General features: G+C 42.1%; 2 protein-coding genes across 3 annotated transcripts in view; both read left to right on the forward strand.

Annotated features, from left to right (window-relative positions):
• LOC100930850 (coronin-7) overlaps positions 1-5261 on the forward strand; it is a 110626-nt gene extending 105365 nt beyond the window's left edge. The window contains exons 18-28 of one of the 2 annotated variants that reach the window (XR_004230806.1): positions 331-417; positions 514-656; positions 927-1031; positions 1145-1230; positions 1748-1889; positions 2010-2099; positions 2489-2605; positions 2859-2994; positions 3704-3890; positions 4149-4235; positions 4416-5261. Coding sequence is in view for 1 of the 2 variants with exons in the window: in XM_031945601.1 (XP_031801461.1) it covers positions 331-417; positions 514-656; positions 927-1031; positions 1145-1230; positions 1748-1889; positions 2010-2099; positions 2489-2605; positions 2859-2994; positions 3704-3795; positions 4149-4235; positions 4416-4421 (1091 nt within the window). In the remaining variant the exon portion in view is untranslated. The remainder of the gene's footprint in view (positions 1-330; positions 418-513; positions 657-926; positions 1032-1144; positions 1231-1747; positions 1890-2009; positions 2100-2488; positions 2606-2858; positions 2995-3703; positions 3891-4148; positions 4236-4415) is intronic. The other variant, XM_031945601.1, reaches the window with a different exon arrangement.
• Positions 5262-12435: 7174 nt separating this feature from the next.
• Positions 12436-20315, forward strand: PAM16 (presequence translocase associated motor 16). The gene is made up of 5 exons (XM_031945606.1): positions 12436-12596; positions 17841-17925; positions 18846-18982; positions 19359-19424; positions 20144-20315. Exons 1-5 carry the CDS (start codon positions 12594-12596, stop codon positions 20228-20230), a joined length of 378 nt encoding a protein of 125 aa, XP_031801466.1. The 5' UTR covers positions 12436-12593; the 3' UTR covers positions 20231-20315.
• The last annotated feature ends 950 nt before the right edge of the window (positions 20316-21265 follow it).

A 21265-nucleotide genomic window follows, 5' to 3' on the forward strand; every position in this document is an offset into this window, starting at 1 on the left:
GGGGCTCCTGTTGGGGGCTTGTCACACAGACACTTCTCCATGGGGCTGATTTTCTGTTTCTCTCCATTCTCTCTAATTGCCCCCCAGCCACCCTCCCCCCCCCCCAGCTTAGCATCTCTCCCCCCGCCTCACAATGCCACAGCTGGATCCTGGGCCCCTTCCTCCTTTGCTCCCCTGTGACCATCTAGGCCAAGGAGCTTTTCTGTGGGTATTAGGACAGAGTATGACGGCCAAGGAGCCTATAGGCGGGGGGGCGGGGGGGGGCAGTTTCTGAATGGATGAGGCAGAGGCTAGGCCCCTTGGCTAGGACCCCTGCCCTCCTGCCCACAGCTGGGGAAGACGCCCGGATCCGGCTATGGCGGGTGCCGCCTGAAGGGCTGCAGGAGGTCCTGACAACGCCCGAGGCCGTGCTAACAGGTGAGACCAGGGAGGTGGGAAAGGGTTTGGGCTGCAGGGGCAGCAGTGGGCCCAGGGCCTGGTCACTGTGTGACGCCGCTTCCCGACCTCTCCCAGGCCACACAGAGAAGATCTACTCCCTGCGCTTCCACCCACTGGCGTCCGACGTGCTGGCCTCCTCTTCCTATGACATGAGTGTGCGGGTCTGGGACATCCGGGAAGGAATGGAGAAGATAAGGCTGCAGGGTCACAGGGACCAGGTGGGCAGAGGCCAAAGGGGCAGCCTTTTAAGTGGGGGGGGGGGGGGCTCGGCAGAATGAGACACTAGTACCAGGTGATCAGGCCTGCCGTCAGGCTGGAATGATTTTTTTAGAACCCATCCCATCATCCCACTTGGGTAGAAGCAAGAGATAATGCGGTTCTAGATAGGGCAGCATGGGGAGCAGTCAGCATCAGGCTCTGGGACGGGGTTCTGACCCTCAAGAGGAGCCAAAGCAAGCCCGGCCATCATCCCAGCATCTCTATTCCAGATCTTCAGCATGGCCTGGAGCCCCGATGGACAGTTCTTGGCAACAGTGTGCAAAGATGGGAAGGTGCGGATCTTCGATCCCCGGCGTAGCCCAGAGCCTATCCAGGTAAGGAGACAGGAGAGATGGGGAAGGATGGGGAAGTCATTGGTCCTACTCGGGTCCTGCCGTGATCTGCTCAAGCCAGCTGGGTCCCACCCTCTTATATTCTTACCTTACAGGAAGGCCCTGGCCCCGAGGGAGGTCGAGGAGCTCGTGTGGTCTGGGTGTGCGATGGCCGGTGTCTGCTGGTGTCTGGCTTTGACAGGTGAAGTGTCCCTTTGTCTTCTAAAACCCACAACTCTCCCCAAACCCTTCTTTGAAAAATCCAACTCCTAGAGAGATCTCCTGGTCCTGATCACATTTTTATTCATACAAATAAGTAACTAAGTCAAAAGTTACAATCTAGTAAGAGATAAAGCATGTACACCTGTAAGATAATACAATCATTTGCTAAGTGTTATGGAACATTCTGTAAATTTAAAATCTTGAAGTTTTGTTTTTTAAAAATTAGGAATATGCTAGTGCCACAGTGAATGGATTAGAAGGTGTAAGGAAGACTAGTTTAAAAATTACTGCAAAAATTGACAGCCTGGACTAATTTGGGGGCAGTAGGAATTTTGAAAAAGATGTATTCCAAAGGCAATGAAAAGGAATTAATGTTTCTCAAATTCACCTATTTCATACTCATGCTTCTCTCTCCTCCATCCTGCTCCTGAGTCTCACTTCTGTCCTTTCCCATTAAACATCCAAGTTCTGAGGCTATTTTCATGGTCCCATTGCAGCCGGAGTGAGCGCCAGCTGCTCCTGTACGGGGCAGAGTCATTGGCCGGGGGCCCTGTGGCCGTGCTGGGCCTCGATGTGGCCCCTTCCACCCTGCTGCCCCACTATGACCCAGACACTGGTCTCGTTCTCCTCACGGGCAAGGTCAGTCTGGGGTCCGGCATGTGAACATGGATGGTGTGGGCTGTGCTCCTCAGATCTGGGCCGGGCGTCCGGGTGGGCCCCGCGAGTGGCTGCAGCACGTTCTGTTTGCTCCCCCACTAGGGCGACACACGAGTATTTGTGTATGAATTACTCCCTGAGGTCCCCTTCTTCTTGGAGTGCAACAGCTTCACCTCACCCGACCCCCATAAGGTAATGGCTCTCCATTCCGCTCTGGGCATCCCCCAGCCCCTTTCCCGGTCCCTGGGGGTGCGGCCACCTGTGGGCTCTGCTGTGGGGGCCGTGTCCTGGAATGAAGTAGATCCACACTGCCCGGACCCCAGCACTGCCCGCACTGACCTGGCGGCAGCAAGGCCGGTGGCGCTGAAGAGCTGATAGCAGGGAGACGCTGCCCTCCAGTGGTCACGTGGGGAAGTGGGTTCTGGCCTGGGAAGAAGCTGGAAGCAGGGGTGGCTCCCTGCAGGACACTCGCTGGCTAGTGTGGAGCCTAATGGAGAGAGGCCGCTGATCTGAGGGGCAGGGAAGCCCCGGAGGCCGGGCTGGCTCTCCCAAGACCCTGCCTCTCCCCTCCCCACCCCCAGGGCTTTGCCTTCTTGCCCAAGACGGAATGTGAGGTACAACAAGTGGAGTTCGCCCGGGGCCTCCGACTCCGCCAGACTTCCCTAGAACCGGTTGCCTTCCGACTTCCCAGGGTCAGGGTGAGTTATCACAGAAAACTCACTATCTCATCAGGAAAAACCTACTCACCCCCACTAGCAAGAGATGACATTGCCGACGCCCTCAGGAGCGGGGGGATTCCCTCAGCTTTCACCACCCCCAGACCAGAGGAGAAGAGCCCCGAGCCTTCCATTTGTCCATAGCAAACATAGTCTCTTGTAGCTGTCTGTGCTCAGGTGAGCGAGCTCTTGGCCATGCAGACAGATCGTATCTCCGTGTCACTACTCCCTACAGAAAGAGTTCTTCCAGGATGACGTGTACCCAGAGACGGCCGTGTGCTGGGAGCCTGCACTCAGTGCCGCTGCCTGGCTGGGGGGTGCCAATGGGCAGCACCGCCGACTCAACCTCCAGCCCCCAGGAATGACCCCAGGTGGGAAGAAGGGCCAAAAGAGCTGGAAGGCTTGGGGCCAAGAAGGGGGGACCTCAGGAACTGTGTGGGAGGGCAGAGGTCTGACTTGGGGAGCCCTGGGGCAGAAGAAATGACCAGAAAGGCTGGAGCTGAAATGAGTGGGCAGGGAGTTAATGAGGTGGGCTGTCCCAAGAGCCTGCAGAAGGAGAGGCTCATTCCTCAGTTGTTCTTGTTGAGCATAGGAAAGGAGCCAGGCTCAAATCATCCTCCTGCACACTTGTTCTTAACATCTTTTTGTGTTTTTGTGCATGTTTTGATTCTTTGACTATCTGTAAAATATCAGAGGTGTCTTTTGTTCATTTTCATGCCTTGTGATGCCTGGAACAGTGTTTCACACATGTATCAGAGTTTAAATGATTTTTATTGTTCCCATCCTCCATACCTGGCTATGTCTGCCCCAGGTTAAGCTAGTTCAGCACGAGGAGAGTCAGCGCATCCATCAGGACTTCTCCAGTGTCAGTTAGTGTCAAGAATGACCCACAAAGAGGTCCCACAATTACTATTTTCTATCCTAATACAATAAAGATTTATTAAGTACCTCCTTTATATAGAATGTTGTACCAGCCAAAGAAATACAAAGATTACATAAGAAATAGCCCTTTGCTTTAGTTTCATTAAGGGGATTAAAAAACCAAACGGGCAAGCTGTAATACAATTATTCCATTCACAGTGAGTGAGGCCCCCCGAGAAGCTCCCACACGTCGGACCTTGCCCTCATCTGTCTACCTTGAAGAGAAATCAGATGAGCAGAAGAAAGAAGAGGTGGGATTGATATAGGAAAACAAAACTGGGCATCAGTGAGAAACAGAAGACCCCACAAATGATTCCCATAGAAACAAAATATGAGTCAAAGCCAGGTTGGCAATTTCCCTTCAAAACACCTCCCACCCAACTCTCTACAGTAGTTGAATGTATACTTTTCTCAGCCACCAATTCCTTAATGCTTCTGGTCCTGCCCCAAATTATTTCTGACTTTTTAACCTTTGGTTTATAGAAATGGTCTATGTGACTCAGCATCTAGTCCTGCTTCTCTGAGCTGGAGGAGTTGGGGAGTCCCTGTTGGTGGCTGAATTTTCCCCATACTTCCCTCCCGACCTTTTGTTTTTTTTCCTCAGCTGCTAAGTGCCATGGTGGCAAAACTGGGTAACCGGGAGGACCCCCTCCCCCAGGATTCCTTTGAGGGAGTGGACGAGGATGAATGGGTAAGAAATTGGGCAAGGGTTGGGATGGAAGGGCCTCCATGACACAGGCACAGCTCACCTGGCTCTCAGGTGACTCCTAGTTTAGCATCTGTTCTCTTGCTCCTCTTTATCCTTCCTCCAAGTTATTTCCTTAACTCCCCATGATTCTCTTACACCACACCTGGGTTCTTTTCTTTGTAGGACTAGTCCACTTTATCAGCCACACTCACAGCTGCCTCTCCTCTGGAGCTACCTGGCCAATGACCCCTTGCAACTCTTAGCCTCATTCTTGAGCTGGAAGATGCCTTTCCAGGCCTTGGTGTTGCTGCTGACCTATGGAGGGACTCCACAGCTGATGTGACCCCATCTCTTCACCCCAGGAATCCCCAGACTAAGATCTTTGGGATCTTAGTGTTTTCAACAAGCAGCTCCTCCAAGTCTATATGTCTCCGAAGTATCCTGGCTCCAGCTTTCTCTGAGGGCTCAAAGTCCTCTGGGATAGGCTGTCGTGTGAACACTCCAAGTGGGGCTTTAATTGGCCCTGTCCTATTTTTCTCTCTGGGATCAGTTTTCTTCTATACATCGTGGTCAGAAGCTGAGGAAAGAACATTGGTCAGCACTGCCCCGGGCCTGCTACCTGGCTGTCCTTACTATACATGGTCCCACTCACTTTGTAATTAATAGATTACTGCCTTGCTTACTTCTTCCAGAAACAACGGTTTCCCCTCCAGCTACTCTACTGTTCTTTGTACCTTATGGGTTAAGCCTTACCTCCTGCTTTTATCTTTCCTTATTGCCTTTTGTCCCTGTTGTCTTCTTCTGTTACAGTCAAAATCATCAAAGGGGCTGGATCCCCCTGCAGTCACCAATCCTACTGGACCTCCTATTCACTCTCTCCCTCCCAACCTGAAACAGTAAGAAAAGGGTGAGGATTAGGGCCTAGAGAACTTTAAAAAAAAAAAGGGGGGGAAAAAGAATGTGAATCCCACCAGTGAGGAGTTTTATGAATTTATCAATGCCTCAGCCATTAAATTTTTCTAAGCAAAACCCCCACTTGCCTCCTGTGTTGATTGTACCTTTTGCTCTGGGAAAACTTTACTCCTACCACTCTAGGCTTCACTTTATCAAGATTGGCCATCTTTATGGATAAAGTAACAGCCTAGCTGATGGTCTGAGGGGTACTATAATATTATCTAAAGTGGGCTTCCTAATGCACATCTGAGTTCTCTACTATGGTTCTTGGAATCTCCAGGAAGGGGAAAAAAGCATACAAAGAAAAAGAATGGAGCTAGTAGAATCCAGAAAGACAGAGAAACACATTTTTTAAGTTGATAAATTTTAAGAAAAAAACTTTTGGAAGTTTTATGAACTGATAAAAAAAAAATGCTGCAGATTGGCAGTTGGAAACACATAAAGGGAATATAGAAAGTGACAGAAGATGAACAGAAACCTTTGCTTACATTAAACATCTTTCAAGCTAAAATTTTTGAAACGTTTATCACTTATAAAGACATGAACAACATTTCCTAGAAGACGTTGCTTTTCTTTTGAAAAATAAGAAAAGAACAACGGGGCTAGCCAGTAGTTCCTTGGCACATGGAAAATAAGGGTAATGCTGGGAACCTGTTATTCTCAGAATCAAAACATTGCAGATATAAGACCACTGAGGTTGCTTAGTATAGCCAGTATATAAACAAGACCTTGCTTCATAAAACAAGCATTCATCTAGAAGATCTCTGAGGAGAAGGAGTTGGGGTGCACATAAACTTGACAGATCTAATTGTTAGGGGCTTTTTTCCTTACTTCAAACTGAAATCTCCATGTCTATCATCTAATTTAGCCAGGCAGAACAAGTCTAATTAGTCTTGCATATTACAGCCCTCTGAATCTTCCTTCACACTCTTTCCACAGTAAAAATCTCTTTTCCTTGCTCAAATATCTTCAGTAGTATCTCCAACCAACTTCAGGATGCCTTCCCTCTGAATAATATTCAAATGAATACATGATCTCATCTATATGGAAGGTCCCTTCAACATATAGATGAAAACTCATCCATGCTTGCCCTTTTGTATAACTTATCCACAATAAGTTTTCCAAAGGAGTCTACTAACCCTGCAGGGCAGTTTTCTCAATTTCTCCTCATATCACAAAGGTCCAAGCAGAGCACTCTGGCTGCCCTGAAGTCATCCCTTATTCTCCCAGGCGATTAGACTATCATACAATTTATTTTACTTCTGTCCTTCAGAGTTCCTTATAACAGTTCTATATTGTAGTCTGCTCACATCGGCTGCATGTTCCTCTCCCTCTGGGATATTCATTTTTATTTCTTCAGCAATCATTGTTTCCTACACCTTGTTGCCATAGAGAAACACTGGCACAATGTTGGTACTAAAAAGTTAGGGCCTTAGTTAAAGTCCTGCCTAAAATCTGGTGTTTAGAAATGAACACACATGCTCTAGGTAACCAGACTAGGGCCGCATATAGGATAATAATCTTTGTCTAGTCCTAGATGCCATGCCTCTCAACTTACCCTAAAAGCATATTGATTTTTTTGGCTGCCCTATCGGAAGACTCCTTGAGCAAATCCACCAAACATTTCTGATGAACTACTTTCTATCTATGCCTTCCTCATTTTTGTACTTATGAAGACTTAAAAACAAAAAAGGTATATTTTTCTATTAACATAATATTTATTCTTATTAAATTACATCTTAATAGATTCAGCCTATCAAGTTTTGACATTTTTGGGGAAGTAAGGGGAGAATCTGTTTAGCTACCCCTCTCATCATGTTATCCTCAGATTTTGAATCCTCAAATGTATGTTTTCATTCAAATCACTATTAAAAAATTAGAGACATAAAGCCAAGTAAAGATTCCTGTGATACTCCACTAGAGGCCTTCTAAGATGGCATAAATAAATAATGACTACTTTTTGGATTCAGCTATTTAAATGGTTCTAAAGTCAACTAACTATATTCTTATCTCATTTATATCTCTTCATATTGTTCACAAGACCAGCAGGACAGAATTTTTCAAGTGCTTTACTAAATGTAAATAAATTATCTGTAGCATTCCCAAGATCTGCCGATCCCTTGTTAAAATAGGAAACTGGATTATGCTGGAAATACCTTTTTTAATTTTTAAAATCTCATTTTCTCTTCCTCCCCATTTGAAAAAGAAGAGAAAATCAAAACCCCTTTTAATAGAGTGAAATGAAACAACTTCCAGCTTGGCTGTATATCTCACACACACACACACACACACCCTGCGACTGAGCCCATCACATCTGTCACAATGTCAGGGCGGGATTCATCATCAGTCCTCTAGAATTATGGCTGCTCATTGATCAAATTTCTTCAGTCATTCAAAGTGAAACACTTGTTCTTAAAGAATCTTAAGCAAACAACCTCACTACTCTGGACCTCAGTTTCTTGATCCATAAAATGATTGGTAAGCCTTGTTTGTGGTCCTATGATCCTAAACCTTGCTGGCTCTTTCTTTGTAATCCCAGCTCCTTTTTTTAGCTATTTATCATAAAATCACTTTAGAATTTACAATTCACTGTGCTATGGTTTAAAGATTCCATAATCTTCCTTTTTTGAAAATCAGAATATTTATTTTTCTCCAATCCTGTAGAATATTTCCATGATTTTTCAAAAGATTATTTAAAGTCAGCAGTCATATTTGCCAGTTCCTTCGCTCCCCTGGAATGCAAGTCATCTGGACCTGATGACAGAAACTTATCAAGGACAGCTAGATGCTCTCTTAGGCAGTGCACAAAGAGATAGAGTGGATGTACCTCTGGACCTGGAGTCAAGATGATCTGGGTTCAAATCCAGCTTCAGGCCCTGTGATTCCAAACAAGTCACAACCTCTCTCTTCATTGGGGTACAAGTAATATTTGTTAAGTGCTTTGCAAATCTTAAAAATCTTGTGTCTCAATTTCAGTCCAAGATGATTATTCTTTGTCAAGAAAATAGAAGCATTGTAAGAGTAGATCAATGTCTTAATCATCCAGTTAGCCCCCAAGCAATCCTAACCATTCTTTCGTTGTCCTTTCTCCTTACAGCTTTAAACAAGCCCCATCTGTTGTCCTGAGGCTTCCCCCTCCACCCCCCCCACCCCCCCCAGGAGAAAAATAAATATTCTGATTTTCAAAAAAGGAAGATTATCTACTTCAGCCATCAGTTTCTCCTCTTTGGTTAAGAATCAGGGAGAGAACAATGGTTCCCCTGCTTCCTCCAATTTAAAAGAATAAATAAAGGCTAATCATAAAATTATCAACTCCTCTATTTTTCGTAGAGAGAATGCTCATCACTACTATATCATACCTTCATATGAAGTTCATGATCTTTCCTTTTCCTTTATCTTCTTAATATATGTTATTACACTATTCCTCCCCCTAATACACTCCCCTTTATCTATCTTGTTACCTTTGAATAAGGAATAACTTTCCAAAGCCACATTCCTGTCATGTATCCCAATCCATTAAGTCTCAACGATCCCCAAGTTCAAATTTGCCTATTTGCCATACTTCTTACTCACACTTTCTAAGTCCATGCATAAACATTTTGAGGTCACAGAATTTTCTCTTTGGATTTTTACCTCTTGTGAACTCTTGAGGGAAATGATACTATTTTTCTTTATAATTAAGTATATTCTATGGTTGTAACTATATAGACAAGTTTTTCACACCTCTTTTTTTTTCCTCCCCCAGTTTAAGGTCCTTTTGATTAGTTTTGTAAGACATTTTTTACCAGCTCTTGGAAAGGGGAATTTTATTATCAAGGTCAATCTATTTCCTCCCAAGAGCCCATCATTCCTATATTTTAAACATTTTCACAAATCTTAATTCCCTTTTTAGATACAGATTTCTTGATTCAAATATACCTTTTATCTTTTAAAGACATCATCTCTGATCAGCAACAATGATCTAGTACTTAGCACAGGGCAGACACTTGATAACTCCTTATTGTCTGATCAGAACACCTATGCCACAGGACAGCTGTCTTTAAAGTTTCTAAAGGGTTGTCATATAGAGGAAGACATTATTATTTATTCTATTTGGACCTAGAGGGCAGAATCAAAAGCAATAGGTAGGAGTTACAAAAGCAAAAACGAAAAAAATGAACAATTAGGCACTACCCCAAAGTGGGATGAGATGCCTGAGAAGGTGGTGGATTCCAAATGAAAGGGGGAAAATGATCATTTCAAGCATCGTATCTGATTGTGTTATAGTGAGAACCCCTAGTTAATAAGGTGGCTTCCAACTCAAATTCTGAGTCTGACACAAAATGAATAACAGAATAACAGCCAACTTCTCTGGTAGTAATCCAAGTATCGAAAACATTATGTGACTACTTCCTCTGACCTTCACTTCCACATGTCCAAATAAGGACTATTCCGTAGATCTCCCCACTGGACTTGTGATCCATTTCATAGTCATAGATCTAGAGGTGAAAGGGATCTCAGCAAACTTCTAGACCTATGTTATTTTTAAAAAGAGATAACTAGAAGCCCAGAAAGGTAAATGCCTTTCCCAAGATCCCTCGATTTATGAAAAGATTTAAATTTTGGTCCTGTGATTCTGGAGTGCTTCCCCCCCCCCCCCAATATCAAGTTGCCTCCCTAACTCCTCAACTGTTTTCTCTTTCTGTCCCACTTCTCTGTGGGACATGAGCCAACATGTTGGATAGGATGCTGAAATTGAGATTTGGAAAAATCAGGATTCAAATCCTTTATCCGACACTAACTGGGACCACCTAACCTCTCTAAGCCTGACTTTTCCTTAAAAGAAGGACCCCTTCAGCACCTGACTTGACAGGGTTGTTTGTGAGACAAAGCACTTTGCAAACCCTAAACACCACATATTGGCAACTATGGGGTGCAATGGATAAAGTCCTGAGCCCGGGATCAGGATACCCAAATTCAAAAGGATACCTTAACTTCTGTTTGCCTTAGTTTCCTCCTCTGCCAAACAGGGCTAATAATAGCCCCCTTTTCTTCAGGGCTATTTTGAATATATTTGTTTTGCAAACCCTAAATTATTGTTATGTAAATAATATGAGCGCTTTTTGTGGCAGCAAAAAACTGGGAAATGAGTAGATGCTGAACAAGTTGTGGTATATGAAGGAAATTCAATATTATTGTTCTATAAAAAACGAACAAGCTGATTTTGGAGAGGCTTGGAAAGATTTACTAGAACTGATGCTGAGTGAAATAAGCAGAACCAGGAATACATTGTACACAATAACACCAAGATTGTGAGATGATCTTTGGTTCGGTGATCCAAAGCAGTCCCAATAGACTTGGGACAGAAGATGCCATCCGCATCCAGAACAGAACTAGGGAGACTGAACGTAAATCCACACCTGCTGTGTAGGTTCACTTCTTTTTTCTGTATTTTTTTTAATATCTCCTATTTTTTCCCCTTTGGCTCTGATTCTTCTCTCCCAACATGATTCATAAAGTAATGCACACATTAATTAAATTAATTTTATTTATAAATTTATATATATATATAATTATTTTTATATATTCATATAATTATTTATTTATATATATATCTACATAATTATTTATTTATATATTTTATATATATTTATATAATTATTTTTTATATATTTTTATATATACTTATATAATTATTTATTTATATATTTTATGTATATTTATATAATTATATATTTATATATATTATATATTTATGTAATTGTTTATATATTTTATATATCCATTTAATTATTTATTTATATATTTGCATATATTTACATATATTCACACAATTATTTATTCATATATTTATGTATTTATACAATTATTTATTTATATGTTCTTATGTATATTTACATGATTATTTATTTATATATTTTTTATGTTTATATAATTATTAATTTGTATATCTTATATATAAACATTTATATAATTATTTATATATTTATATATATTTATATAATTATTTATTTACATATTTTTATATATACTTATATATATTTATATAATTATTTATTTATATATTTATATAATTATTTATTTAGATATTTTATATATTTTTATAATTATTTATTTATATATTCATACATATATTTTTATATATTCATATAATTATTGATTTATATATTTATATATATTTCTATAATTATTTATTTATATAAATTTATATAATTATTTATATCTTTTATATATATTTATATATACATTTATATAATAATTTATTTATATATACATGTTTATATAATTATTTATTTATATATTTTATATATTTATATAATAATTTCTTTGTATATTTTTATATATTTATATATTCATATAATTATTGATTCATATATTTTATATATTTATACATATATATTTATATAATTATATATATTTATATAATTATTTATATATTTTGTATATTTTTATATATTTATATAATCATTTCTTTGTATATTTTTATATATTTATATATATTCATATAATTATTTATTTATATATTTCTATATATTTTATATATTTTTATATATTCATATAATTATTTCTTTGTATATTTTTATATATTTATATAATTATTTCTTTGTATATTTTTATATATTTATATATATTCATATGATTATTTATTTATACATTTCTATATATTTCTATAATTATTTATTTATATATTTTATATATTTATACATATATATATATTTATTTTTATATATTTATATATATTCACATAATTATTTATTTGTATATTTCTATAATTATTTATTTATATATTTTGTATATTTATACACATATATATTTATTTTTATATATTTTATATATATTTATAAATTTATAAAAATAAATTAATTAATAATCAAGTTAAATTAAAATTTAATTATTTAAAAAGAAGAAACTATTTCTAGGGTTTCTGATGCTTTTAACAGAGAGTACTAAAAGCTTTTTCTGCGATTAAGAAGAAAACGACAACAAACGGCAGCTGCCGTTATCACAAAGGTCCAAGTTACTGGAATAGTTAAAAAGACAAGTGCCCGACGCTCTCTGGTGGAGAAATGACAGGCTCCTGATAGGGCTGCAGGCCACCACGCTGGCCCTCCCTTTCCCTCCCACCGCCCCATTTCTGCCCTCGGCGTTCTCCCGCCGGAGCATCCGCACCTCGCTAGCTCAAGGGGGCAAGAATCGGAGTCCGCCTCCGCTGTCCCCGGGCCGGCGGCCGGAAGCCCCGCCCCCCGCCCGGGCGTCACTTCCGGCAGTCCCTCGGCCCCGGCGCTCCGTAGGCATGCGCGTCAGCCCGCGAGGGAAGGAGTTGGGGCGCCGGCGCTGCTTCTCCCCCTCGACCTCTGACCCGCCGCCCTTCAGCCGGCGCCGCGGTCGCGGCGGCCGCCGCAGCCCGGAAGGCAGCGTCCCGCCGCCATGGTGAGTCGGAGGCCCGGCGAGGGTCCCGCCTTAGCCGTGAGACCTTGGGCCCGTCTGCCCCCCTCCTCCGCCCCGGCGCAGACACACTCCCCGCGGGGTCTCGGCTACGGGGGCCGGGCCCGATAACCCTTACCCGCCGTTTCGGCCCCTCTTGCCCGAGTCGCCTCCGTCCCAGAGCGAGGGGTGGGAGTCTCGGGGGCCCCTCCGCAGCGGGGCTGCCCGGGCGCGGGGCGGGCGGCTGTCACCCGGCCCTTTGGAATAGGGGCAGTCTCCCGGGGGGACCCGAGGGGAAGGGCTTGCCCAGGCTCGCGGAGCCGGCGCTGCCCTTGCAGAGGAGAAAGACTGGGAAGCCGGGCCGAGGGGTGGCGGGTGCGGGGCCTAACTGACGGCCTGTCTCGCTGCTGCCCCCGACTTCCCCATCAGTTAGCAAGTCTGGGCAGCCAGCGGGGATCCGAGAGGCCTCCGGCGTCCCTTCTTTTTTATCGAGGAGGAAATGAAGGGCCAGAGTGTGCAAGTCAGGGTTTGCAGAAGCCGGCTTGCCCGTCTCCCTGTCGGGAGGTCTCTGCTGTCCCAGACCGTGAGATCATCTCAGATCCCGCCTTACCCTCGGTCTTGGTTGTCTCCGGCTGGGGGAAGAGCAGAAACAAGGACCTCCTGCACTTTTCCTCATATACGACGCTGTTGATTCACCTTTAGGGTGCGGATTTCACGTTGTGGAAATGGCCTAAAATGGAAACTGCTTGAATAGGAGAGAGGACCGCAGGCCCCTTGGCAGACCTCATTTTTAAGATAGAAAGATCGAATGAGGCGAGCTGTGTCCCTGCTCCTTCTGACCTCTCCCTTTTAAAGTCCCTCAGGCTCACTGTCACGGCGGTGTTGCAGGGTGCTCCTTCACGGCTCCTTCCCCCCCAAGCGTGTTCCAGTTTGTTGGTTTCTTGTTAGCTGTGCTTCCAAAAGTTGAGCTCCGTGGTGAGTTAGGGAAAATGAACAGAAGGCTATGTTTCTTACTGATCAGAAGCCACACGGGCAGCTTGTTGTCCAGGTTCCGGGGCTTGCCTCCAATTAAATATTATCTCCGGATGTATACATTCAGTCTTGTCTGAAGTCTGAGGCTTCATTGGTGCCACATTTAACTGCTAATTCCCCAGACTCTGATCTGACCTCTGTGTTATGATGTAGAATTCAGTGGCCATTGTCAACTAATGAAAATCTTTGCATTTAGGACTTCTTGGAAGCAGGTTTATTGGCAGTTTATATCATGCTTTAACACTTCTGCAGAATACATATACTATGTATGTGGAACACTTGCATAGTTTCTGTGCTTCAGGAGTGGAGTTAGTCGCAATCTCTTATATCTCATCTGTGAGCTATTAGACACTGGAACACAGGATTACTTATCACTGATAATAAGGCCCTGGAATATAATCGGGCTACTCACACTAGAATGATTACCACCAAAGGATGGCCTTAATCAGGTCAGGTAATAGACAAATATTCTGAAAAGCATTGTTTTTTACAATAGAAGGTGATTTAATCATTCAGATTTCTACAGCACCCACTTTATCATTAAAAGTATTAGGTGGTTGCATTTTGGATTTCCTTCACAAGCTAATTGTACAATATTTCAGAGTCTGATTCTTTTTGTACAGCAAAATAACGGTTTGGTCAGGTATACTTATTGTGTATCTAATTTATATTTTAATATATTTAACATCTACTGGTCATCCTGCCATCTGGGGGAGGGGGTGGGGGGTAAGAGGTGAAAAATTGGGACAAGAGGTTTGGCAATTGTTAATGCTGTAAAGTTACCCATGCATATATCCTGTAAATTAAAGGCTATTAAATAAATTAAAAAAAAAAAAAAGAAAAAGAAAGTCTATTCTAGTCCGTGACCCTGACTGTTTCTCAAAGGTTAGGCAAATGGTATTCAAGGCTGGCAGATCCTACTAAGCTAGAAGGGCTTTGAGTATGACTCAGTGACAAAGGGTGTCTTAGATGAGGACCAGTCTAGCCAAGGGCAGAGATTTATCAAAATGTTGACTGCCAAATAATGAACTGGAGGAAGTTTTGAAGACCCTCTGATGAGACATGGGGAGTTTGCTGTCTGTATGAGTGGAAGTAATACCTGCACTGAGGAAATGGTAGAATGATAAATCTTTTTGAAATATTAAAATAATAAGTGTAAAGATCAAATACCTCATTTCACTTGGCAGGCTGAAGTAGAATAACAAAAAGCCCCAGATAGGAGGAAAGCTGGGAGCCTCTGGGGCTGAAAAGATAACTTTAAAGATTGAGTAAAATCCAGCCTTTAATATATTGTAGTTATGGACAATATCTGGTAGACCTGTTTGGCTTGCAGCTGTAAGGGATGGGTCTTGTGAAGCTCAAAGCTCAAAAGAACAGACTTGGGGTCATAGAATCACAGAATTATAGCTGGAAGGATCCCCAGAAGTTATCTTGTCTAAATTACTGAGTTCAGTTCAATCCCTTAAGTATTTAATATGTGCTAGGCATTGTGCCAAGACCTAGGGATAGATACAGTAAGACAGTTCTTGTTCTCAAAGAGCATACATTCCACTAGGGGATAGCAACAGGTAAGGGAAAAAAACATTTACAAAATAGATATAAAGTAGTTTCTGGAGGAAAGCATCAGCAATCTCACGGATCAGGGTAGACTTCTGTAGGAGATGAGGCTTGAACCAAACTTTGAAGGGATCTATTGATTCTCTAAAGCGTGATTTAGGGTAAAGTCTGTGGAATGGCATAGAGACAAAGATAGAACAATGGATGTAGGGAATTCCATATGCATTATGTGTGGGCAAAGTAACCAAAATTAATATTTTGTCTTAGAGTCAAGAGCCTTCTGAACAAAGAATTATGACATGGTGAGGTTTTTGCTCCAGAAATATCAATTTGGCAGTTATGTGGAAAATGGAGAGGAGTTACTGGAGGTAGAGAGACCAGTTAGATGGAGACCAGTTAGTGGGCATAGAGAAGGGGACAAATACAAACAATAAAAAAAGAGGTAAATTTCAGAGGTAGAAATCAACAAGACCAGGCAACTATTGGATATGAGAGATGAGTGGGAATGACAAATAGTAGTAATAAATAACTCAGATTATAAACTCATATGACCGGGACGATGGTGGGTGATGGGCATTTTTCAGAAATGGGGAAGTTAGGAAAAGGGAAGGGTTTGGGGGAAGGTGATCAGTGATACTTTGACATGATGTTTGAGATAGCTATGGGATGTTCAATTGAAAATGTCCAGTGGTCAGTTGAATTTATTGGAATTCAAAAGAGTGACTAGAACTATATTTTTAAAAATCTGGAATTTGTCTTCATAGAGATGAGCCCTTCAGAGCTCCAAGATGAGATCACTGAGAAGAGGGAAAGAGAAGAAAGTAGGGAAAAGGACACAGTCCTGGAATACGTCTAAGCAAAGGAGTAGGTCATAGATGATGATGATGCAGCAGAGGAGCCTAAGATAAAGCAATAAGAGAAGAGAAAAAAGAGAGAGCAGTGATCAACAATGTCATATTGCCAAGAAAATAGAAGACTTGAGGAAAGACCATAAAATTTGGCAATCGAGATAATTTTACAGATGAGGAAATTTAACCTTTTTGTGACTTGCCTACTATCAAAGGTAGAAGTAGCAGAGCTAAGATTTGAATCCAAATCCTCTTCAGTGGGCACCGGCTGCACCACCCCACCTCAGATGGGCTCCACAATGCTTAAATTCTTCTTTCTTAGAGCTGAATCTTAGAAGCATCTAGTCCAGTACCTCATTTTACAGTTGAAAGGGACCTTGACTTACTCCAGCCATATAGTAGCAAAGGATGCAGAGGAAAAAATGCTAGATTTGGAAGTAGGACCTGGATTTAGGAGTCTTGGTTCCTCCAAAATCGGAAGAGACCTTAAAAGGACATCTTTGATTCCAAATTCAGTATTCTTTCTTTCCTTTCGCTGTGAATCTCCAGGTTCATAGGCCATAGTTCAAAGTCATAGTGACTTAGTACACATCACTTGCTTTGCTTCAGTTTTCTCAATTTGTAAAATAGGGAGTTGGATTGGTGGACCTTTAAGGCCCTGTCCAGTTTGGATTCCTTTGATTCAGATCTCTTCATTGCAAGTTTAGTGCACAGAAGGATGATCTTAGCTGTATAATATAGGAAGGATTTTTAGTCAAATGTTCAATTTTTCATCCATTCTCTACTGTGGTAATCATTGTTGATAATGTCCTAGTCATCACATTTTAGAGCTAGGAAGAACTTTAGAGAGTATCCAGTCTAGTCTCATTTGAAGGAATGAGGACATCTCCTGATTAGGAGATCTATAATCTATTTGAAAATCTCATTGTGTTGAGAAGGAAACCATGGGTTCTCTAAGAAAATGTCAGTGAACGTTTTTTGGCAGGTCTGCCTTGGAAGGCAATCCGCAGCAGCTTATCTTAGCTCTAGGTCAGCCACAGGGTGATGAGTCCATTGGCCAAACCCATCAAGTTTTAGAAGGAGTACATCAATACCAGCTGAAATCATAAATCCTTGAAGTATGTGACACACTTATGTCTGTATGTGCTGGGAAGAACAATTAAATTCATAAACTATTCTCTTTAACAAATTAGCTAATTGTTTAAGTTACCTAGTGCTTTGATCAGAGGTGTAAGTACAAAAAAGTGTTAATGGAGCCATACTTCCTGGTGTGAAGTAGAAGACTTGTGAAGATCAGGCCTACTTGTGAAATCCAAACATTCATTTACTAAGACAAAGCTTGTCAGACACATAAATGATTAAGTTTTTGGGGGGTGGTCTTCACTCTGTGGCTTACCTGGGACCCATTATTATAAAGGATTAAGTTATCTGTCTTCCTTCCTCCATCTTATAGTGGAGCTTTGCACCTTTATTTTCTGTTTATTTCTGGTCTTTGGTTAAGTTGCACTGTGCAACAGAGTAGAATTTCTTTTTTCCCCTCCCACTATGCCTCACATTACTATGAGGGATCTACCATTGATTTACTTGGAACAGACAGCTGAAGCAAGAAGCTTAGAAATTTAGGAGTAGTGGTCTTTCCAGGACTTAAAGAAGAGATCACATAAAAGCCTGTCCTCTCACCTTACCTGAATTTGTTGGCTGCAGCTCTTTGATGGATGCCCAGTGGAGAGCATCCACAGACTTGGGCTCCAGAGTAAGAGTAAGATGGGCTGCCCATCGAACCTTGCCTGACTGACTGCTGGTTTGCCCACAGGCTAAATACCTAGCTCAGATCATCGTGATGGGGGTGCAGGTGGTTGGAAGGGCCTTTGCCCGGGCACTCCGACAGGAATTTGCAGGTAAGCAGCATATCCCCAAACCAGGTTTCTAATCTTGAAAGGCTGTAGGGTCTGGAAAAACAGAGCTCTGGACTGAAAGTCAGAGACCTAGGTTAAATCCCAGCTTTGGCATTTCACAGTGTGACCATGAACTGTCACTTAGACTATCAGCCTCTGTGTTCCCTTCTGTAAAATGGAAATAATATTTGCACTCTCTGTCTCAGAGTTGTGTGAGGAAAACCTGTAAGCTATCAGTATTATTCCATGTTCTCTTGAGTTTGAGGCCATACCATTTAAAATCTCCCTTATTTCTAACATATCCTTTAATTGAGACCCACTGACACCTGCACCACTTGTGATTACCTGAGCTGCTACCACAAGACAGAAGGGGCTGGAAAGAGAGGAAGTTCTTTTGTATAGTGGTGTTCTTGGTTTAGGGCAGACTGCATTGCAATGGGTTATAAGCTTCCAAGTTGATTTGTCTTCAGATGAGAGAGACCTTCATGCTACCATAATATAAAAGAGGGGGAATCAAGGCTGGCCCTGAGGGGCACAATCTAATAAGAACTCAAAATAGATCATCACACTTTGGTGTTTCTCATTTCCCCTAATCTTTTTATGCAGAGCAAATATGATTATACAAAAGTTGATTCTTGGCAGAAGGAAAGGGAGTGGGATAGAATTGGAAAGGGTCCAATTTATGTGGCCATAAGTGTTGCCAAAATTAGCTGGCAGCATCTGGGAATCCTTGTCCCTGCTGTGGAACACTAGCCCTGCCATTCTCTGGTGAATGGTCTTTTTCCTGGCTACCTTGGTTCTTAGGCTTCCCTCTATTTCCTGGCCACATAGCTTCCCAGTTGGGTGTGACTGATTAGGCTGGCCTTTGGGATTGCCAGAGGAGTGATTGCCCGAGGCCAGGAGCTCATTTTGTGTCTGAACAGCCAGCCGGGCAGCAGCAGATGCTCGTGGGCGAGCCGGTCATCAGTCTGCAGCCGCATCTAACCTTTCTGGACTTAGTCTTCAGGAAGCCCAGCAGATCCTCAATGTTTCCAAGCTGAGCCGAGAGGAGATCCAAAAGGTAAATCTAGTACAGGGGTGTCCAGTCCATGTCCAGAGTAAAGGGAAGGAAGGTTGGCAAAGGAAACCTCTGAGCTGTTCAGAGAGGGTACCGCTTATGTTTCTGCCTTCTCCTGAGTGGGAGTCTTGACAAAACACATTTGGAGAGGGAATCATGGCAGGAGCTCCTACCTCGATGGCTTCTCTTGGGTTGTCATTGTATAACTACAGCCCATCTTTGGGCAGGTGGAAGCACTGAATTCTTCTTATACCCCAGCACATCTTTTAAGGTATCTCAAAGCCATTTAATCCAATTGCAATCAGGAAGAGATCCCAACCCCCTTTGTTTCCAGTAAACATTAAACTTACTATAAATCCTCTCCTTTTTTCCTCCACAGAACTTTGATCATTTATTTAAGGTCAATGATAAATCGGTGGGTGGCTCCTTCTACCTGCAATCAAAGGTGAGTGGCCTCAAGGCTTATGGAAACCTAGTTAAACTGCAGGACCAGCTTTGCCATTGGTGGGGGTTGTTGCAGACAGGGCTAAAAAGGTTATTCATTTCCAGTCAACAGAAATAGCCCCAACCAGTCAATAAAGCAACTTTTGGGGTTTCTATCCTGACATCTCTATCCATGACCGATGGCTGAACATAACACATTTCTTCTACTTCTGTTCCAATAGTTTGTTGTCACAATTCAAGTTAAACTCTTGCCATGAAGAGTCTATAGCCTTGAAGTCTTGACATTTTTGATCACCTGTGCATTAGCCTGTATATGACTGATAGATCTCCTAGACATGGTCTTCTGTTCTCACTATGTTAGAATTTAAGACTAAATTCTAAACCAGCCTTTAGTTGTGTATTAGAGCACAGACTGTAGCCTTTGCCCTGTACGATGCCCTTTTTGGTAGCAGCCAACACAAAAACAAACTATAGTAGAAGGCCCCCGGACACTCTTGGCATTTACTCATGAGATGAAAGCAGTATCCCTGATTCTTCAGGAAACTGGCCATAGGAAACCAGAATTCTGTGAGGGTTAATGGATGGGGATTCAAGGTGTCCTTTTGGCACTGGGCTTGGAACCAGGAAAAGAAAACTGTGTTATCTGTTTGGATCCATCCTTAGGTGTGGGTAAATGATAAAAGAAAGCATCTGAAATGTTGGTTCCCCATTCTTTCCCAGGTGGTACGAGCTAAGGAACGGCTAGATGAAGAGCTCAAAATCCAGGCCCAGGATGAGAGTGAGAGAGGGCAACAGCCCAAAACGTGACCACTTATCCTTGCCTATCTTTGCCTCAATGTGAATAATTTATAGCTCGGTAATAAATATCTTTTCTGCATTTTTTTGTACATGTGCCCAGACTCTAAAAGGCAAATCATTTTGGGGGGGGGGGGGGGGGGGGGACCAGCCTTGGTTGAGACCACGAGTCTCTAGATTGGAAAAGGAATTGGAAGCATTTACTTCCAAATAATGGTGCATTGGCATTCTCAACAGGAGCCAGTAGTTGCTGGTAAAAAAGAAGCTAGAGAGCTCCATCCTCTGCCAGGGCTGATGGGAAAGTCATTGCTATGTTTTGTTCAACTTGAAGCCTCAAACTTAAGAGTAATAAGAGGGGTGACACATTTGGTTTTTTCCCCCAGTTCTCAAAGCAGACATGCTCGATACTGGTTAGCAGTTTTTGTGGTGTACCTGTTTTTGCCTGAGCTTCATTCTGTCATCATCCTACTATTTGTCCAATGATTACCTCAGGTACAATCCCAGAGAATGTGTTTTAACAATATTCTTGGGCCTTACATATGAACTAGGAATTCTTATTCCAGGGCCCATGAACTTGGTTTTTCTTGTATTTTTATAAATTAATTTCTTTGGTAATCCTATGCATTTTGTTTTAACCATTTCAAAACATTATTCCAAGGGTCCACCAGCCTACCCAAAAGGGTCTGTGACATGAAAAGAGTTAAGAGGCTCTATGAAGATGACTTATTGAATAATTAAATTCAGACTGGGGAGATCTTAAGAAAGTCTAGTCTCTTCTGTCTGTGTAAGGAGCAAGTTCTGCCTCATTCCAAGTTTTTAATTCCCTCTGAACAAATGTATAGTGAAATTGAGTACTTTGTGATGTTCTTTTCTTTAATATTCTAACTTGATATTACAAAGCACTAAAAAGTAATTAGGGCAGTTGGTTTAAGCCCTATTTGACATGAGCAGCTTGAGGGAGGAAGGTAAAGGGAGGTCAGTCATTCAAGGTAGAAAACAGGAGAGAGGGATAACTGTAATCCAGGCAATGGCAGATTTAGAGTATGC

This window comes from Sarcophilus harrisii, chromosome 1, assembly GCF_902635505.1.
Source record: "Sarcophilus harrisii chromosome 1, mSarHar1.11, whole genome shotgun sequence".
Lineage (NCBI taxonomy): Eukaryota > Metazoa > Chordata > Mammalia > Dasyuromorphia > Dasyuridae > Sarcophilus > Sarcophilus harrisii.